The sequence below is a fragment of the Symphalangus syndactylus genome, chromosome 11 (genome assembly GCF_028878055.3).
Source record: "Symphalangus syndactylus isolate Jambi chromosome 11, NHGRI_mSymSyn1-v2.1_pri, whole genome shotgun sequence".
In the NCBI taxonomy this organism is placed as follows: domain Eukaryota; kingdom Metazoa; phylum Chordata; class Mammalia; order Primates; family Hylobatidae; genus Symphalangus; species Symphalangus syndactylus.
The window spans coordinates 19,131,633-19,149,308 of NC_072433.2; the positions used below are offsets into that span (position 1 = coordinate 19,131,633).

At 53.1% G+C, this 17,676-nt stretch overlaps 1 protein-coding gene across 1 annotated transcript in view; it reads left to right on the forward strand.

Annotated features, from left to right (window-relative positions):
* The window catches only part of FA2H (fatty acid 2-hydroxylase), a 65,028-nt gene that overhangs the window by 34,392 nt on the left and 12,960 nt on the right, over positions 1–17,676 (forward strand). Inside the window, exons 2-4 of the mRNA XM_055297947.2 lie at positions 682–774; positions 15,815–15,957; positions 16,870–16,976. Coding sequence (XP_055153922.1) covers positions 682–774; positions 15,815–15,957; positions 16,870–16,976 — 343 coding nt within the window. The remainder of the gene's footprint in view (positions 1–681; positions 775–15,814; positions 15,958–16,869; positions 16,977–17,676) is intronic.

A 17,676-nucleotide genomic window follows, 5' to 3' on the forward strand; every position in this document is an offset into this window, starting at 1 on the left:
ACCTGCCAGGGACCTGAAGGAGGACTGGCAGGGACCCCTTTCCCGGAGGGCTCCCACTAAGCAAGCTCCTTTCCATGCAGTCTCTCCGCTGGCTCACTTCCTCTCCCAGATCTTTCTGCCTCTTTTGTTTATACAGAAATTTTATTATTATTATTAGTGTTATTATTATTATTATTATTTTGGGACGGAGTCTCGCTCTGTCGTCCAGGCTGGAGTGCAGTGGCACGATCTCAGCTCACTGCAACCTCTGCCTCCCAGGTTCAAGCAATTCTCCTGCCTCAGCCTCTTGAGTAGCTGGGATTACAGGCGTGCACCATCACGCCTGATAAACTTTTTTGTATTTTTAGTAGAGACAGGTTTTCACCATGTTGGCCAGGCTGGTCTCCAACTCCTGACCTCAGGTGATCCACCCACCTTGACCTCCCAAAGTGCTGGGATTACAGGTGTGAGCCACTGCGCCCGGCTGGAAATTATTTTTTAAGGGAAATGTAAAATACAGAGAATAACAATGCTCACATCAGGGTCTCTGTTTTCAAAAGTACCCAATGTCCTTGATCTCCACCACCCTGCCCCACCCACGGGGCTCTCACCACTCCTGGCTGCCTCTTCTCGGGGCAGCTCAGGGCTCTCCCCTCTTCCCTCACCCACTGTATATAATCCTCTCGTATCTTCTCTTTCCAGGGCTCCATGGAGAACGAGGCTGTAGCCCTTGAGGAAACTCAGAAGACAGATCCTGCTATGGAACCACGGTTCAAAATGGTGGATTGGGACAAGGTACCTGGCATAGGACGGAGTGGGGTGATGACTGGGGGCTGGCGGGGATGAGGAGAGGAAGAGGGTGTGTGGAGCCAAAGCTGGGAGTGGGCATGACGTGTGCCCAGGGGAGAAGGGGAAGGGGAAGCAGGTGTCCACAGCCCAGAGGCGTGACCTGGGACAGCAAACTCAGGCAAGGGTGTGGGAGTGCCTCATTGGTGGAAGTTCAGAAAAATCGCAGACAAGTTCTCAGCATGGAGCCAGATCCCAGACACCCCTGGAGAAGAAGAATTCTCCCACCAGGATCCCTGAAGCTGAGAAGGGGCTGTGACAGGGTTGGCAGGCCCAGACATGCCCACTTTGACCAGGGCACAAGGTAGAGCTGCCCCTGGCACCTGCAATTATCTGGAAGCAACATTGGCCAGTGCAGGGCACAGGAGCCTGCTGAGTCTGGCAGGAGACAGTGCTGAAGCCATCTTCCATGTTTAGGAGGAGTCAGAGGTGCCTGCAGTCTTAGGATAAGCCTCTTTTGGCATCAAGAGGCCAGTGCCTTGCTGTGGCTGAGCAGACCCCATAGACTGGTGAGGTGAGCCCTGGAGGTCAGCTCCTTTCACGGTGGAAAAGGAGTCACTCAGTGGCAGGGGAGAAGCAGCTTTGCCTGGAGGGGTCACTGGAGGGAGCCGGGCTTGGTGCCATTTCCTTCCAGCTTAGGAACAGACACAAATGTGCATGTCCATAAACCCCTACCCTGCATGCCCTCTGCCTAGGCTGGGCCTCAAAGACACACAAACAAATGGGACAGGCCCCTCCCTGCAAGAGCTCACAGCCTGGTGGAAGGGACAGTAACCCCCCCACCACCACCGCCATAAAGAGTTATTACCCCAGGAGACGGCATGGGATGCATGCCCAAGGAACACAGGCGAGCAGAACGGGGTGGGGACCCCACAAAGCTGACCATCTGCTGGGCCGCCTCGGCCCTGACACTGGGAATACGGAGATCCCACCTGTCGCATGAGATCACAGCTGCCTCTGGGAGAACCCATCCGCCCACAGCACAGACGCCTCGGGATCCAACCAGAGAGGCCGAAAGAAGTTGTTTTGTGCCATGTCCCCTCCTGAGAGGTGCAGAACCCGGGGCAAGATGGAGGCCAGCAGGAAGAAAGGCCGCCCGGCCGCGCAGCCGCGAGCTGGGACCTGGTTTCCAAACCTCAACCCCCAGCTTGGGCCCTGGGCACTGGCAGGGTCAGGACCTCAGTCTGGAACAGGGGGAGATCAGAGGGGAATGAGGAGAGTTTGGGGAATGATGAGGGGATCAAAGGGTGAGCTACAGTGTGTCCTGGCTCAGGGTCCTGTCCTGAGTGGCCAGTGGATGGTAATGGAAGGAGCTGCACAGAGAGGCGTCTGTGAGCTTGGCTTAGGGCTTGAATTCTGAAAAGAGCTGACCGGGACTGAACAAATGTGGCAGCCATCAGAGTAGAGTGACATGAACAGAACTGTCCTGGAGGGAGGAGCTGGGGTCTGAGGCTGGCTGGGGACGGGAGGTCCAGCCCACATTGCCAGCTCTGTGGCCAGCTCCTCCCAGTCTCCCCAAGCTGTGGTTCAGGGCTGACCCAGCCCCATCACTGCAGGAGGCAAGGGGAGGATTAACCCCAGCTGTGCCACCGTCACCTATGCTGTCACCACGACCACACCCAAGGGGACGAGGGGCCCCTCCTCCCCCATGGCCTGCTCCCTGCCTGGCTCCGGGCCAGCTGTCCAAGCAGCCTGACTCACCTTCCCCACCTCTCTCTCATTTTCTCTCCACACAGTCACTCTTCTTCCCCTTCCTCCTGTGTCTCTGGGCTGAGACGGAAGGGCGAGGGCTGGGCCCCGGGAGGATGTGGAGGCCCACTCTGGATGGAGCCCCCACCCATCCGGGTGTGCCTGGGAACCCCTTCAGCACCCCAGAAAATCAGCCCAGGGAGCAGGGCTTCCCAGGAGGGCAGAGGGTGCTTTTCTGCTTTTTTCTTTTCACTTTTGACTTTCCAAAAAAGGGTGCTGCTGCTGTCTCATTCACCTCGCGGGCAATCTCAGCTCCGTTAGCGGGAAGAGAGAGGCTGGGGGAGCCCGCAGCACTCCAACCTGAGCACTCTCTCTGTTGCTGACCCAGGCAGCGGGGGCTGGGGTGGGTCTTTTGGGTTGGGACATGGAGGAGCTAGGAGAGAGGCCATGAAGGTGGCAGCTTTGTCTCAGCCGAGGGTCCCCAGGCCTGGGGTGGGTTTGCACACCTGCTCCTGTGGCAGAAGGGCTTGCTGGTGTTAACTCTTCTGGCTTCGCCTCCAAGCTCAGTACTGTGATTGCTGCCAAAGACTGGAGTCCTGGCCTCCCAGGGCCCAGTTTCCGTGGCCCTAGAAGGTGGGGACAGAGTGAGAAGGTGTGAGTGAGAAGGTGTGAGAGTGAGAAGGTGTGTGAGTGAGAAGGTGTGTGAGTGAGAAGGTGTGAGAGTGAGAAGGTGTGAGAGTGAGAAGGTGTGAGAGTGAGGTGTGAGTGAGAAGGTGTGAGAGTGAGAAGGTGTGAGAGTGAGAAGGTGTGAGTGAGAAGGTGTGAGTGAGAAGGTGTGAGAGTGAGAAGGTGTGAGTGAGAAGGTGTGAGAGTGAGAAGGTGTGAGAGTGAGAAGGTGTGAGTGAGAAGGTGTGAGTGAGAAGGTGTGAGTGAGAAGGTGTGAGAGTGAGAAGGTGTGAGTGTGAGAAGGTGTGAGAGTGAGAAGGTGTGAGTGAGAAGGTGTGAGTGAGAAGGTGTGAGAGTGAGAAGGTGTGAGTGAGAAGGTGTGAGAGTGAGAAGGTGAGAGTGAGAAGGTGTGTGAGTGAGAAGGTGTGAGTGAGAAGGTGTGAGTGAGAAGGTGTGAGAGTGAGAAGGTGTGAGTGAGAAGGTGTGAGTGAGAAGGTGTGAGAGTGAGAAGGTGTGAGTGAGAAGGTGTGAGAGTGAGAAGGTGTGAGTGAGAAGGTGTGAGTGAGAAGGTGTGAGAGTGAGAAGGTGTGAGTGAGAAGGTGTGAGTGAGAAGGTGTGAGAGTGAGAAGGTGTGAGTGAGAAGGTGTGAGAGTGAGAAGGTGTGAGTGAGAAGGTGTGAGTGAGAAGGTGTGAGAGTGAGAAGGTGTGAGAGTGAGAAGGTGTGAGTGAGAAGGTGTGAGTGAGAAGGTGTGAGTGAGAAGGTGTGAGAGTGAGAAGGTGTGAGTGTGAGAAGGTGTGAGAGTGAGAAGGTGTGAGTGAGAAGGTGTGAGTGAGAAGGTGTGAGAGTGAGAAGGTGTGAGTGAGAAGGTGTGAGAGTGAGAAGGTGAGAGTGAGAAGGTGTGTGAGTGAGAAGGTGTGAGTGAGAAGGTGTGAGTGAGAAGGTGTGAGAGTGAGAAGGTGTGAGTGAGAAGGTGTGAGTGAGAAGGTGTGAGAGTGAGAAGGTGTGAGTGAGAAGGTGTGAGAGTGAGAAGGTGTGAGTGAGAAGGTGTGAGTGAGAAGGTGTGAGAGTGAGAAGGTGTGAGAGTGAGAAGGTGAGAGTGAGAAAGTGTGAGAGTGAGAAGGTGTGAGAGTGAGAAGGTGTGAGAGTGAGAAGGTGTGAGAGTGAAAAGGTGTGAGTGAGAAGGTGTGAGAGTGAGAAGGTGTAAGAGTGAGAAGGTGTGAGTGAGAAGGTGTGAGTGAGAAGGTGTGAGTGAGAAGGTGTGAGAGTGAGAAGGTGTGAGTGAGAAGGTGTGAGAGTGAGAAGGTGTGTGAGTGAGAAGGTGTGAGTGAGAAGGTGTGAGAGTGAGAAGGTGAGAGTGAGAAGGTGTGAGAGTGAGAAGGTGTGAGTGAGAAGGTGTGAGAGTGAGAAGGTGTGAGTGAGAAGGTGTGAGTGAGGTGTGAGAGTGAGGTGAGAGAGTGAGAAGGTGTGAGAGTGAGAAGGTGTGAGTGAGAAGGTGTGAGTGAGAAGGTGTGAGTGAGAAGGTGTGTGAGTGAGAAGGTGTGAGTGAGAAGGTGTGAGAGTGAGAAGGTGTGAGTGAGGTGTGAGAGTGAGAAGGTGTGAGTGAGAAGGTGTGAGAGTGAGAAGGTGTGAGAGTGAGTAGGTGTGAGTGAGAAGGTGAGAGTGAGAAGGTGTGAGTGAGGTGTGAGAGTGAGAAGGTGTGAGTGAGAAGGTGTGAGAGTGAGAAGGTGTGAGTGAGAAGGTGTGAGTGAGAAGGTGTGAGAGTGAGAAGGTGTGAGAGTGAGAAGGTGTGAGAGTGAGGTGTGAGTGAGAAGGTGTGAGTGAGAAGGTGTGAGTGAGAAGGTGTGAGAGTGAGAAGGTGTGAGAGTGAGAAGGTGTGAGTGAGAAGGTGTGAGAGTGAGGTGTGAGTGAGGTGTGAGAGTGAGAAGGTGTGAGTGAGAAGGTGTGAGAGTGAGAAGGTGTGAGTGAGAAGGTGTGAGAGTGAGAAGGTGTGAGTGAGAAGGTGTGAGAGTGAGAAGGTGTGAGAGTGAGAAGGTGTGAGTGAGAAGGTGTGAGTGAGAAGGTGTGAGAGTGAGAAGGTGTGAGTGAGAAGGTGTGAGTGAGAATGCTGGGAAGAGTGAGAGGACACCAGGCCAGGGGAGTCAGGGCAGAGTTAGAAGGATCTGAAAAGACAGCGAGAAGGGCCAGGAAGCAAACCCTGGTGCCCCGCTCTGCTCCGAGGTGAGGGACGGTCTTACTTTCGGGCTCTGTGTGGAATTTTACCTGAACAGTTTCTAAATCATCCCTTCAGTCACCCAGCCAGGCAGGATCCAGGCTTCCTTATGGGACAAGAAGCCAGGTTGTGGATTCTCACCTTCCACATCCCTCTCTGTTTCTAGAACACAGCCAGGTGAGGTGGCCAGAGCTGCCCACCACTCTCAGCTCCTGGACACACCTGTCCCCCTGGTCCAGCAGCCTCTTTTTGCCACTTCGCCATGTCCTTTTTGGAGCCCTCCCTTGAGAGCCCTCTCCACCCTTTCCACCCTGGGGTCCAGCCTCCCTTTGGGGAAGCAGCAAGAACAGGTGTGATTTGAAGGGTTTGCAGAAGTTCCCTGCCCAGATGCTCAGCAGCAGAGTTAGCCCTGAATTCACGTCTCTTGTACTGAGCCCTCACTGTGTGCCAGCCGCTTTAAATGTATTATTGGTTATCTGCTTTAATTATGCTGACAGCACGAGGGATAAGGATTATAATTATCCTGATTTAACTGATGAAGAAGAGCTTAAATCTCCCGCCCAAAGTCACCTCTGGGCACACTAGCAGCCCAGATAGCGGCCCCTCCCCTCCACATCCACAAGGTCCTGGAACCCTCCCACCCTGACAGCTGACCATGAATAAGACCCTGAGGCCCGTGAGTAGGAGAGGGGGTGGCAGAGGGAGGGAGGAGGCTGAGCAGATACCAGCAGTGTCTCCCAAGGCAGCCACATCCTCTTCCCCATCCTTCCTCAGGCTAAGCCAGATGCTGGCATAAGCAACTGCCGGGACTGGACCATGGGTGTGATCAGCCCCTTCCCTCAAGGGACAGATAGACCCATCCCGCAGGCATCCCCAAACTCCCTGTCCCTGCCCCCTGCCTGACATAACACAGACCACCCTGACACCAGGGTCCCCAGGGCCTGGAAAGGCTATTGAAGTTGGCCATAGTGTTTTGCCCATTTAGGACCCCCAGATCAGTCACTGAGAACTCAGGAAGATAGCATCCCGATCAGAAAAAGGGCCCTTTTGGCCAACACACTCTCGGGGGGGGGACCAGCCTGGACACCGTGGACACTGGCCTGGCTCTCCACCAGGCACCCTGCCTGCCTAGTCGCCTTGGGTCCCCTTGGGCCTCTTTTCTCTCTATAATCCCTCCCAGCCAGAGTAGGGGTCTGGAGGGCCCAATATCCAAAGGGCCTCCCCATGGCTGTCCATACTGGGCTTAGGGTCCCTGAGTCTCCTCTCTGCCTGCCTCCTTGCCCAGAGCACCTGGCCCCTCTTCAGAGGAGCTCAGTGGTGCTCAAAAAATACCCCAAGGCAGAAAGCAAGCAGGTGGGCTGGGCACTGCCCTCTGCTTCCATGGGTCTTAGAGGACACCCTGGGAGGGCAGTAGACAGGGCAGGCTGGGAGGCAAGAGATGCCACACAGTGTTCCAGTATGATGGAGAAAGCTATTCCCTCTATCTTTTTTATTTTTTTAGAGACAGGGTCTCACTCTGTTACCCAGGCTGGAGTACAGTGGCAAGATTGCAGCTCACTGCAGCCTCAACCTCCCAGGCTTGAGCCATCCTCCCACCTCAGCTTCCTAATTAGCTGGGACTACAGGTGCATACCACCATGCCTGGCTAATTTTCTTAAATTTTTTTGTAGAGATAGGGTCTTTCTATGTTGCCCAGGCTTGTCTCAAACTCCCAGCCTCAGTGATCCTCCCACCTTGGCCTCCCAAGATGCTGGGATTGCAACCCTGCAACTTATTATTGCGTGGGATTATCTGGAGGATCTAGTGGAATGTACTAAGGGATATCAGAAAGTGTGCTGCAAAGGAAAGACCACCCTACCTGGTTTTGGGGTGGGGCCCCTGGGCAGGCCCCCTTCGCTCGTCTTCAGCCCTAAGGGCAGAGGTTATGCCTGCTTTCTGCCAGTGCTCAAGCTGTCTTTCATCTCTCCCTGTGTCTCTGGCATTTTTGCTCCCTATCCACTCTCCGCTGCCTGAATCCTCGTGGGGTGAGCCTGAGGCTACCTCCCTGTCCTCACATCCCCTGGGTGACGGGAGGGTCACAAGGCTCAGGGGAAGGAGGTAGGTGATCCGGAACCACTTCTGTGGACTTGAGCTTGTCCCAGTTAGACCGCGCAGGACGGGCCTGCAACCACTCTGGCGACGCCAGCAAGAGCCCCATCTCACTGCCCCCACTGACCGCTGCCGGGCTTCCTCACAGCCTCTGTGCTGAGGAAGTCACAGCTGTGGGATCCCGATCTGGCTGCCAGGAGGCCTCCTGGCCAAGCCTGGGCTGTGAGTGGGGCACTCAAGTCCAGGCCCTGCCACAGCACGTGCAGCCGAATATCTGACCCTGTCTTCTCATCTGTCAAAGGTCATCACCGGCGCAACTCCCAGAATTAAGGCTCGTGAAGGATAGGGGATGTGAGGCCGCAGCCCCAGCTGACCAGTGATCAGGGTGCAGACAACAGGCCCCCACTCCTCTCCCGCAGCCCCTGCTGCCTGGAAGCCTGTCTCCATGTCTGCTCAGAAAGCTGCCCTGGAGCAATGTGCCTGAGTTTGGGTGGACATTTCTTTAAACAATTGCCTTAGCTCATTGCTGTGGGGGTGGGCAGTGCTGCTGACACTGAGCAGCTACCCTGCCCCCCGCCTGCCCCCGCTCACCACATTTGTCACCTTAGGGAGAAGCAGATTCTGGGCACACCGTTCCCCATGAAAGCGTCCTATGCCACCTGGCCCTGTGCTGCCCGGGAGGAGGGGTCCTGGGGAGGGGAAGGAGGAAAACAGGGAAGGCCCCCTTCTACCCGGGCACCATGCCCTTCCGCCCACCCTCTGGGCAGCAGGCTGCCCTTTCCCCCTTCCCGTGCTGCTGCGGGCCGCATTCCTGGCATAGCCTGGGAGAAGCCCTCCCCTTCTCTCTAAGGCAGGGACAGTGCAGGCTGGGGGAGGGGCATGGACCCCACACAGTCAGCACAAGGTGCTTTGGCCAAATCTATTCCCCCTTGCATCTGCTTCCTGGGCCCTGGCCCATTAGTTGGGTCTTTGAATCACCAAAAAATCCATCCACCCCAATGTGCTGCTCATTCCAGAGCAGTTTCGGGCATAACCGTGCTGTCGCCCATGCAGGCCGGCTTCCTCTGGACGGCCCCGAGTGCTGGACATGCCTCTCTAGCATCGGGTTCCACTGCTGTAAAAGGGGACTTGTTACTGTACGGGGGGCCGTGGGAGCCCCCAGATGCCTGGGAAGTGGAGGCATCATCAGTGGCCTGATCTCCCCTTCTCCCCCACCCCAGCCATGTACATAGCCCACAGACCTGTGCCCATACCTTCCCTCTGTCCCCTGAGCCTTGGGAAATAAGGAGTAAATGGGGCCAGGACCAGGAACGAGCGGGAAGGAAGAGACCCAATGATGTGGTGGGAGTAGGAGAGGGGTCTTCGGTCAGGTAGAAGAGGGTGGGCGGAAGGGCGTGGTGCCCCGGTAGAAGGGGGCCTTCCCTGCTTTCCTCCTCCCGCTCCCCAGGACCCCTCCTCCCAGGCAGCACAGGGCCAGGTGGCATAGGACGCTTTCCTGGGGAATGGTGTGCCCAGAATCTGCTCCCCAAGGTGGCAAATGTGGTGAGCGGGGGCAGGCGGGGGACGGGGCAGCTGCTCAGTGTCAGCAGCGCTGCCCACCCCCACGGCAATGAGCTAAGGCAATTGTTTGGTCAGGTAGAGCAGGAAGCGAAATGTGTCTTGCAGCACTTCCCATCTCATTGGATCCCAAGCCATCATCATCTGCTGTCCTCCCTTCTCAAAACCAGGTCCCGCCAGCTGCCATGTTGGAAACAACCAGCAAGTGAGAGGCTTCAAACCTCTCAGCGCCCAGCTGAGCCTTTCTCTTTCAGTGCTGAGGACTGGAAGATGATTAAGAAAGGACACCCAGGCCGGGCGCGGTGGCTCATGCCTGTAATCCCAGCACTTTGGGAGGCCGAGGCGGGTGGATCACGAGGTCAGGAGATCGAGACCATTCTGGCTAACACGGTGAAACCCTGTCTCTACTAAAAATACAAAAAATTAGCCAGGCGTGGTGGCGGGCACCTGTAATCCCAGCTACTCGGGAGGCTGAGGCAGGAGAATGGCGTGAACCCGGGAGGTGGAGCTTGCAGTGAGCCGACATCACGCCACTGCACACCAGCCTGGGCGACAGAGCGAGACTCCGTCTCAAAAAAAAAAAAAAAAGACACCCTATCAGTGCATGTACCACCTAAATCAAGGTCAAGTGCACAGGGTGCCAGTCCCAGCTCTTGGGAAACTGTGTGGAGGCTGCTACAAGCTGGGGGAAGGGGGAGGGAGGCTTCCACTTCAGGCCCAACTAATCCTATCTCAAGAGTCACTTGACCTCTCAAGCCTCAATATCCTCATCTATAAATTGGATTGGGGGTCGGCGGGCCTGAATTTCTGTGCTTATCTGGAAGGCTCATGGGGCTTCCCCTGGAATAGCGGGACTGAGGCCCCAGTCATAGAACTATAGGTGTTGGCCTTTGATGACTGAGGGGGGTGTTCACAAAAGGGAGAGTGAGGCCTTCCTGGGATTCCTCCAGGGTGGTCCTTCAGCCCCAGAGTAAAGTGGGCACCTTCCCTGGGCACCCAGGTGGGCTTCCTTGTGGAGACACAGCGTAGGCTAGATACAGAGCTCGGGTGTGAGGCCCTCCACAGCCCCAGACAGGCAAGAGGCAGCTTGGGACTGACTCTCGAGCACAAGTCCACCATGTGTACAGGTGGCAGTGCTTGCGGGTCTACCCAGGGAGTAACTGAAATCAGTTCAATGAAATGACATCAAATGACAGACCCCTGTGCCAGGGCTCTGTTCCCACCACACGTGTAAACATGTCTTCCACAGTCTAGCTCCAGTTTCCACACCAGCTCTGTGCTTTTGTTCTGTTTCCTGTACATCCAGGTGTGAGATCTAGGCTGAAGTCCCTGCTTATAGCTTACCTAGACATTTCTTCTTGTGGTTCAACTGAATTCAACGTATGAATCCTATGCCATTTTCAGCGGGGGACAGTGGTTCACACCTGTAATCCCAGCACTTTGGGAGGCCGAGGCAAGATCACCTGAAGCCAGGAGTTCAAGACCAGACTGGTCAACATGGTGAAACCCCATCTCTGCTAAAAATACAAAAAAATTAGCCAGGCATGGTGGTACATGCCTGTAGTCCCAGCTACTCAGGAGTCTGAGACAGGAGAATTACTTCAACCGGGGAAGCAGAGGTTGCAGTGAGCCGAGATCACACCACTGCACTCCAGCCTGAGTGACAGAGTGAGACTCAATCTCAAAAAAAAAAAAAAAAAAAAAGAAAAGGAAAGAAAAAAAAAGAATCCTATGCCGTTTTCTATTTGCTTCACAAAATAAGGACAAAATGGATCAATAGATTAAAATTTGCCCAAACCACTGCTAGGCTGAGAGAGGGGCCCCCTGGCCACATCCCTGTGCTATAGCTGGAAAAGATCATAGTTCAAGATCGCTCAGTCTGTGTAAAGTGCACAAGTGAATCACAGGATAGCAGTATCTGTCATGTGTAACATGCAAAAGTGGGACATAGAAAAACCAGGGGCGCTGACTGGGCACAGTGGCTCATGCTCATGAGCCCAGCACTTTGGGAGGCTGAGGCAGGAGGATCACTTGAGCCCAGGAGTTCGAGACCAGCTTACACAACATAGTGATACTTCATATCTAAAAAAAAAAAAAAGACAATTATCTGGGCATGGTGGCGTGAGCCTGTAATCCCAGCTACTCGGGAAGCTGAGGTGGGAGCACCGCTTGAGCTTAGGAGGTTGATGCTGCAGTGAGCCACAGCCATGCCACCACACTCTCACTTGGGCAACAGAGCAAGTCCGTGTCTCAAAAAGAAAAAGAAAGGACCAGGGGATTCATTTGAGAGAGATGGTCGTAAGTTGCAGATGTGTATTATTATCTTTAGAGCAACAACTGCAAGGAAAATACCAAAAGCATAGCTAAAAAGTCAATAGAGGAGATAGTATGGAATATTGTAAAATATTTCATACAGACAAGACAAAGGAAGAACAGAGGAGACAAATAGAAAATAGCAGCCAGGTGTGGTGGCGCCCACCTGTAGTCCTAGCTACTCGGAAGGCTGAGGCGGGAGGATTATTTGATCTCCAGAGGTCAAGGCTGTAGCCAGCCAAGATCAGGCCACTGCAGTCCAGCCTGGGTGACAGAGCAAGCCCTGTCTCAAAAAAAAGAAGGAAAGAATGAGAAAAGAAAACCAGAGGAGACCTACTCCAACATTAAATGTAAATAGATTTAGTGCTTCAATTAAAAGGCAGAGATGGCTGAGTGTGGTGGCTCATGCCTGTAATCCCAGTGCTTTGGGAGGTGGAGGCGGGTAGGATCACCTGAGGTCAGGAGTTCAAGACCATCCTGGCCAACATGGTGAAATCCCATCTCTACTAAAAATACAAAAAAAAAAAAAAAATAGCCGGATGCGGTGGTGGGCGCCTGTAATCCCAGCTACTCAGGAGGCTGAGGCAGAGAAAATTACTTGAACCCAGGAGATGGAGGTTGCGATGAGCCAAGATGGCACCATTGTGATGTCAGCCTAGGCAAAAAGAGTGAAACTCCTTCTCAAAAAAAAAAAAAAAAAAAAAAAATGGCAGAGATTGTCTGACTAGATTAAAAAGGAAGACCCAACTATATTCTGTCTGCAAGAGATGCACCTTAAATGTAAAGACGTACAGAGGTTGAAAGTAAAAGTATGGGAAAACATGGATCCTGCGCACACCAAGCTTCAGGAAGCCAACGTGATTATTAATACCCAAGTGGACTTCAGGAGAAGGAGTATTTCCAGGGACCAACATGGCTCTTTCCCAGTGGTAAAGGGGCCAACTCATCAAGGAGACATAACTGGGCAACCTTGGGCAGATTACTCAGCCTCGGTTTCCCCATCTGCAAAATGACAATAGTTAGAATACCCGCCTAGTTAGGGGTATGGCGAGGATCAAGTGACTGAACCTGTGTCAGGTGTTTAGAACCATGCTTGACACATAACCAGGGCTCCATGGGGATTAGCTCTGGGTGCTACTGCAGCTGGGACAAAGCCTCACATTCTCGCCATGACCCTGGCCCAACTTCTTCTAAGGTGGGGCTCTGCAGACTGCCGCAAGATAAGGTGTAAACACAGGCCACCAGCTGGTTCCTCCAGTTCTTTTTCCTGGTGGTGGTTGTAGAGGTTGTGGTGGTGCAGGGTGTGTGTGCGTGTTTACAGACCTAGGGCAGAGGACTGGAGGGAATGAGACAGCATACTTCCAATGACCCCACTTGCTGCTAGACTCAAGGGCTGAGGTCAAGGAGACTGGGGTCAGGAAGGGAGCAGCCACTAGGTGGAGTTTGGATGATTGCTTGATTTAGTTAGTGCCAGGGTGTGATAGCTCCAGGCTGACTTGGATCATCTTCCAGCCTGAGAAGCAGGAAGTGAACCCCCCAACCCCCACCCCTGCCACAGGAAGGCATCCAGTACCTGGGGCCTGCCAAGTTCATATGGCAGAAGCCACAGCTTTCTTTGGGCCCTTCACCCTGGTCACAGGCACAGAGAGAAACCCAGTGGCCTTGCCTGCTTGCTCCCGGGACCCCCACATCCCTGCTCCCAGGCTGTGACAGTGAGACTAGCTCCACCTCCAGAGGAGCTGGGGGCACGTGAGGGCCAGTTCCTGGAAGACCCGCTGGGGCTGCAGTCTTTGGTGGTGAGGCCTGTACAAGGATGAGATTGCAGCCAGGGCCAGGGGAAGGCAGGTTTCTGGAATCACTGATGGCTGTTTCATCCAGGCTTGCAAACTCTTCCACGTGCAGCCCTTGCTCCTCTCCCCTCCTCTCCCTGCCTGTGGTTCCCCTACTTCCCACCTGCAGTGGCTGCCTGACTCCCCGTGCTGAAGATTGGCTAAGCATCCACCATGACACCCTCATCCTCACTCTGATTGTGGGTGGCGGATTGGGGCCCACCAGCATCACAGATGAGGGCACTGAGGTTGCCCTGAGAGGAAAAGATGCACATCCAGGATCTCACAGCTGGTCAAAGGCACAGCCAGGCTTTAATGCTGTTCCCCTGACTCCAGGTTCATTGTTCTTTACTGGATTCGGTCCAGATTAACCTAGCACTGGCTTGTCAGAAATTCTCAAGGGCTTCCAGTTGCCTGGAGCTGAAACCTGCAAAGTTTTCTGAGCTTGCATCCCTATGAGTAAAACTTTCTGCACACACGCTCCATTATGTGTCCATTTAAATTATTTACAAAGTATTTGCATGTGTTAATGTACTCTCATAGTCTGTGCATTAGAAAACATTCAAATGCCATGTAAAGGTGAGATAAAGCCTGCGTAGTGGCACGCTCCTGTAGTCTGAGCTACCCAAGAGGCTGAGGCTGGAGGATCGCTTGAGCCTAGGAGTTCAAGTCCAGCCTGAGCAACACAGCAAGACCCACCTCTTAATAAAACAAAAAAGAGGCCAGGCGCGGTGGCTCACGCCTGTAATCCCAGCACTTTGGGAGGCCGAGGCGGGTGGATCACGGGGATCAGGAGATCGAGACTATCTTAGCCAACATGGTGAAACCCCGTCTCTACTAAAATACAAAAAATTAGTTAGGCGATGTGGCATGTGCCTGTAATCCCAGCTACTTGGGAGGCTGAGGCAGGGGAATCACTTGAACCCAGGAGGCAGAGGTTGCAGCGAGCTGAGATTGCGCCAGTGTGCTACAGCCTGGTGACAGAGCAAGACTCTGTCTCAAAAAAAAAAAAAAAATCGAGACCATCCTGGCCAACATGATGCAACCCCATCTCTACTAAAAATACAAAAATCAGCTGGATGTGGTGGTGCTTGCCTGTAGTCCCAGCTACTCAGGAGGCTGAGACAGGAGAATCACTTGAACCCGGGAGGCAGAGGTTGCAGTGAGCTGAGATCATGCCACTGTACTCCAGCCTGGCGACAGAACGAGACTCTGTCTCAAAAAAAAAAAAAAGAAAAAGAGAGAGAAATATATTACAAACACAAATAAATAGAAATAATAGCAATAGGAATAGGGTCGTTAATATTTTCTCACTGCCTCTGGGGATTAGCCTGTGAGTACCGATGGGGTACACGTACATCCTTGCCTTCGAGACAACAGGCCTGGAGAGTAAGCAACTCCTGGATGTGGTACAGGGTATTCTATCATCTAAGACTTCAGCAGCTTTCTTCCTACTGCCCACAGTGCACTGTTAAGGTGCCAGAAAGGCCACAACCATATTCAACTTTATATCTGTGCCCACACTCCCCGTCATCCCTTCCTCTCTCCCCCTTGTCAAATCCTCCATGTTGATGAACTCCAAGCGAAAACCCAGATGCTCTGCAAAGCCCTCCTTGCCTACCGTGACCTGGGCATTTGTACCAGCCATTCTGCCTCTGGATCTCAGCCTGCTTTGTGTCTCCACTAAACTATCCTTGCTTGGCATGCCACATCTCACTGGGCACTTAATGCAGGTACCGTTATTATTTTTTTATTTTTGAAGAGATGGAATCTTGAACTATTGCCCAGGCTGATCTCAAACTACTGGCCTCAAGCAGTTATCCTCCCTCAGCCTCCCAAAATGCAGGGTTTACAGGCATGAGCTACTGCAACCAACAATTACTTCTATTTTATAGCTGGGGAAACTGAGGCTCAGAGAGGTTAAGTAATTTTCCAAAAGTCACACAGTAAATGGCAAATGGATTTGTACCCAGGCCTGACTTCAGAGTCTAACTCTAAGCACTAAGCTACATGAAACAAGGTTGGCCTCTTTCATTCCTGTTGATTCTTCCTAGCACCTACCATAGAAATAAATACATACATAAAATTTTAAATAAATTGCTGAATAAATGATTGAATGAATTAATTACCCAGGCCAACACCAAGAAGCCTAGGGAAAAGAGCTCACTTCATTCCTGATACAAAATGTATTGCCTCCTGTACCTCAAGAGTCCTGAGCAAGACTTTAAACTTCAGATGTGGCTGAATCTGGATGCTCAGATATCATCACTGGGATTCTGTCTCTCTAGCTCTTGGTTTGGCCATCTTCTGTGCTGGTGGCATCTTCAGGCAGGCTCTGCTAGTAAATCCAGGCTCATGCCCTGCCGATTTAGCACCTCCAACAGAAAAAGGGAGTGTCTGATGGCTCATCACACCAGCTTAGGTCGCAAACCTTTACCGGATCCTATTGCTGTGGGTGGGGGCTGGGATGAGCAGCTTGGTCAGTTCTTGATCACTGAAGCAGGAGGGTGGGTGGCCCCATGCAGATCACAAGAGCTGAGGTAGGAGCCGGGGATTGGGATGCTGTAACGAGGAAATGGGAGAACGAATACGGGAAGATGTGAATATGAGATGTCCACTTGGCTTCATCTCTTGCAGGACCTGGTGGACTGGCAAAAGCCTCTCCTGTGGCAGGTGGGCCATCTGGGAGAGAAGTACGATGAGTGGGTTCACCAGCCGGTGACCAGGCCCATCCGCCTCTTCCACTCAGACCTCATTGAGGGCCTCTCTAAGACTGTCTGGTGAGCTCTTCCCTGAGCCTGTGGCGGGCTGCCCCTCTCTTCTGACGGTGCCAATCAGATATGGAAAGGGAGGGGGTAATTGGGTCCCTCCCCAGAGCCCAGGTCTATGCTGTAAAGCTCTCAGGAAGGGAGGAACATGCCATGGGAATAATTCATCCCTATGCATGGTTTTGTCCACTGGGTGGGTCACAACCCAACATGTAGCCAGAAACTACATTGAATGCCACCCCTGGTCTATTCCAGACTCAGGAGAAGTTTCTTGCCCCCAGTGCTCATGGGAACAATTTTGCCTGCAATTAGCTCCTCTGCCACAAGAGGTCAGCGTCTGTCCAGTTGCATAGAGTCAGTGGCCCTGGGGACACAGTTCTTTTCTGCCAATAACTCATCTCAGAGACAGGAGGCAGATGGACTCACAGCCTCTCTCCTCTTTTCTCTTTCCCACTCTCTGTACTAGTGTCCCTTTGACCCCAGGTCTCCATAGGCATTCTGCATATGCTTTGGTGTCATCTTGTCCCCTCTCCAGTTGAGTTATGTGTCTCTAAGAAAGCTGGACCCTGCTGGGCATGGTGGCTCACACCTGTAATCCCAGCACTTTGGGAGGCCAAGGCGGGTGGATCACCTGAGGTCAGGAGTTCGAGACCAGCCTGACAACATGGTGAAACCCCATCTCTACTAAAAATACAAAATTAGCTGGGTGTGGTGGCACATGCCTGTAATCCCAGCTACTTGGGAGGCTGAGGCAGAAGAGTCACTTGAACCCAGGAGGCGGAGGTTGCAGTGAGCTGAAATCACACCATTGCACTCCAGCCTGGGCAACAAGAGCGAAACTCCGTCTCAAAAAAAAAAAAAAAAAGCTGTACTCTGTCAAGCTCCTGTGCATGTATCTCTCTCACCCTGATGGCCTTCCTGCAGGTACAGTGTCCCCATCATCTGGGTGCCCCTGGTGCTGTACCTCAGCTGGTCCTACTACCGAACCTTTGCCCAGGGCAACGTCCGACTCTTCACGTCATTTACAACAGGTAATGCCAGGTTCTTTCCTGACTTGCCCTGAGGATCCTAGAGGGAGGAGACCTCAGTGCTTTCCCTGGCCCAGAGTTTCTGAGAGCACAGAACCCCAAACCACATCACAGACATTTTTTGGTGAAGCCCCTCTGTAGAAATAGTCTTCCAAAGAAGAATTTTGTCAGACTCCCATCTACCCCCCAAATGGATACAAAACCCAACAACACATCAGCAGGACTAAATGAAATCATCGGGTGGCATAGCAATAAAAAAAAAAGAGAGAGAGAGAGTGCTTCTCATTGAGTGTCACACCAAAAAATACATGATCTGGGATTCTTTGCTAAGAAACTAAATGAAATCACTTCATCGGGTGGCACGGCTGAGAGCTGGACTCGGACTGGCCTACGAACTGAGCACAGATGAGCAGAGAAGTTGGGAAAGAAAGATCTGGGAGTGTCCTAGAGTGTGTCCAAGGCAAAGGCTCAGGCAGCAGACCCCCAGACTGGGAGTAACAGCCCACTGACCTCTGTGGGACACTTGCCATGTGCGGGGCCACGTGCTCTCCTAGGACTGCCTCATTTACCCCTCCCAGCAGCCCCAGAAGAAGGGTCCTGTCATTATCCCCTTTTAGAGCTGAGGAAATGGAGCCTCAGAGATATCAAGGGAGTAGTTGAAGGGCATGTGGCTAGGATGTGGATGCCAGGTGCGCCCCAGCTT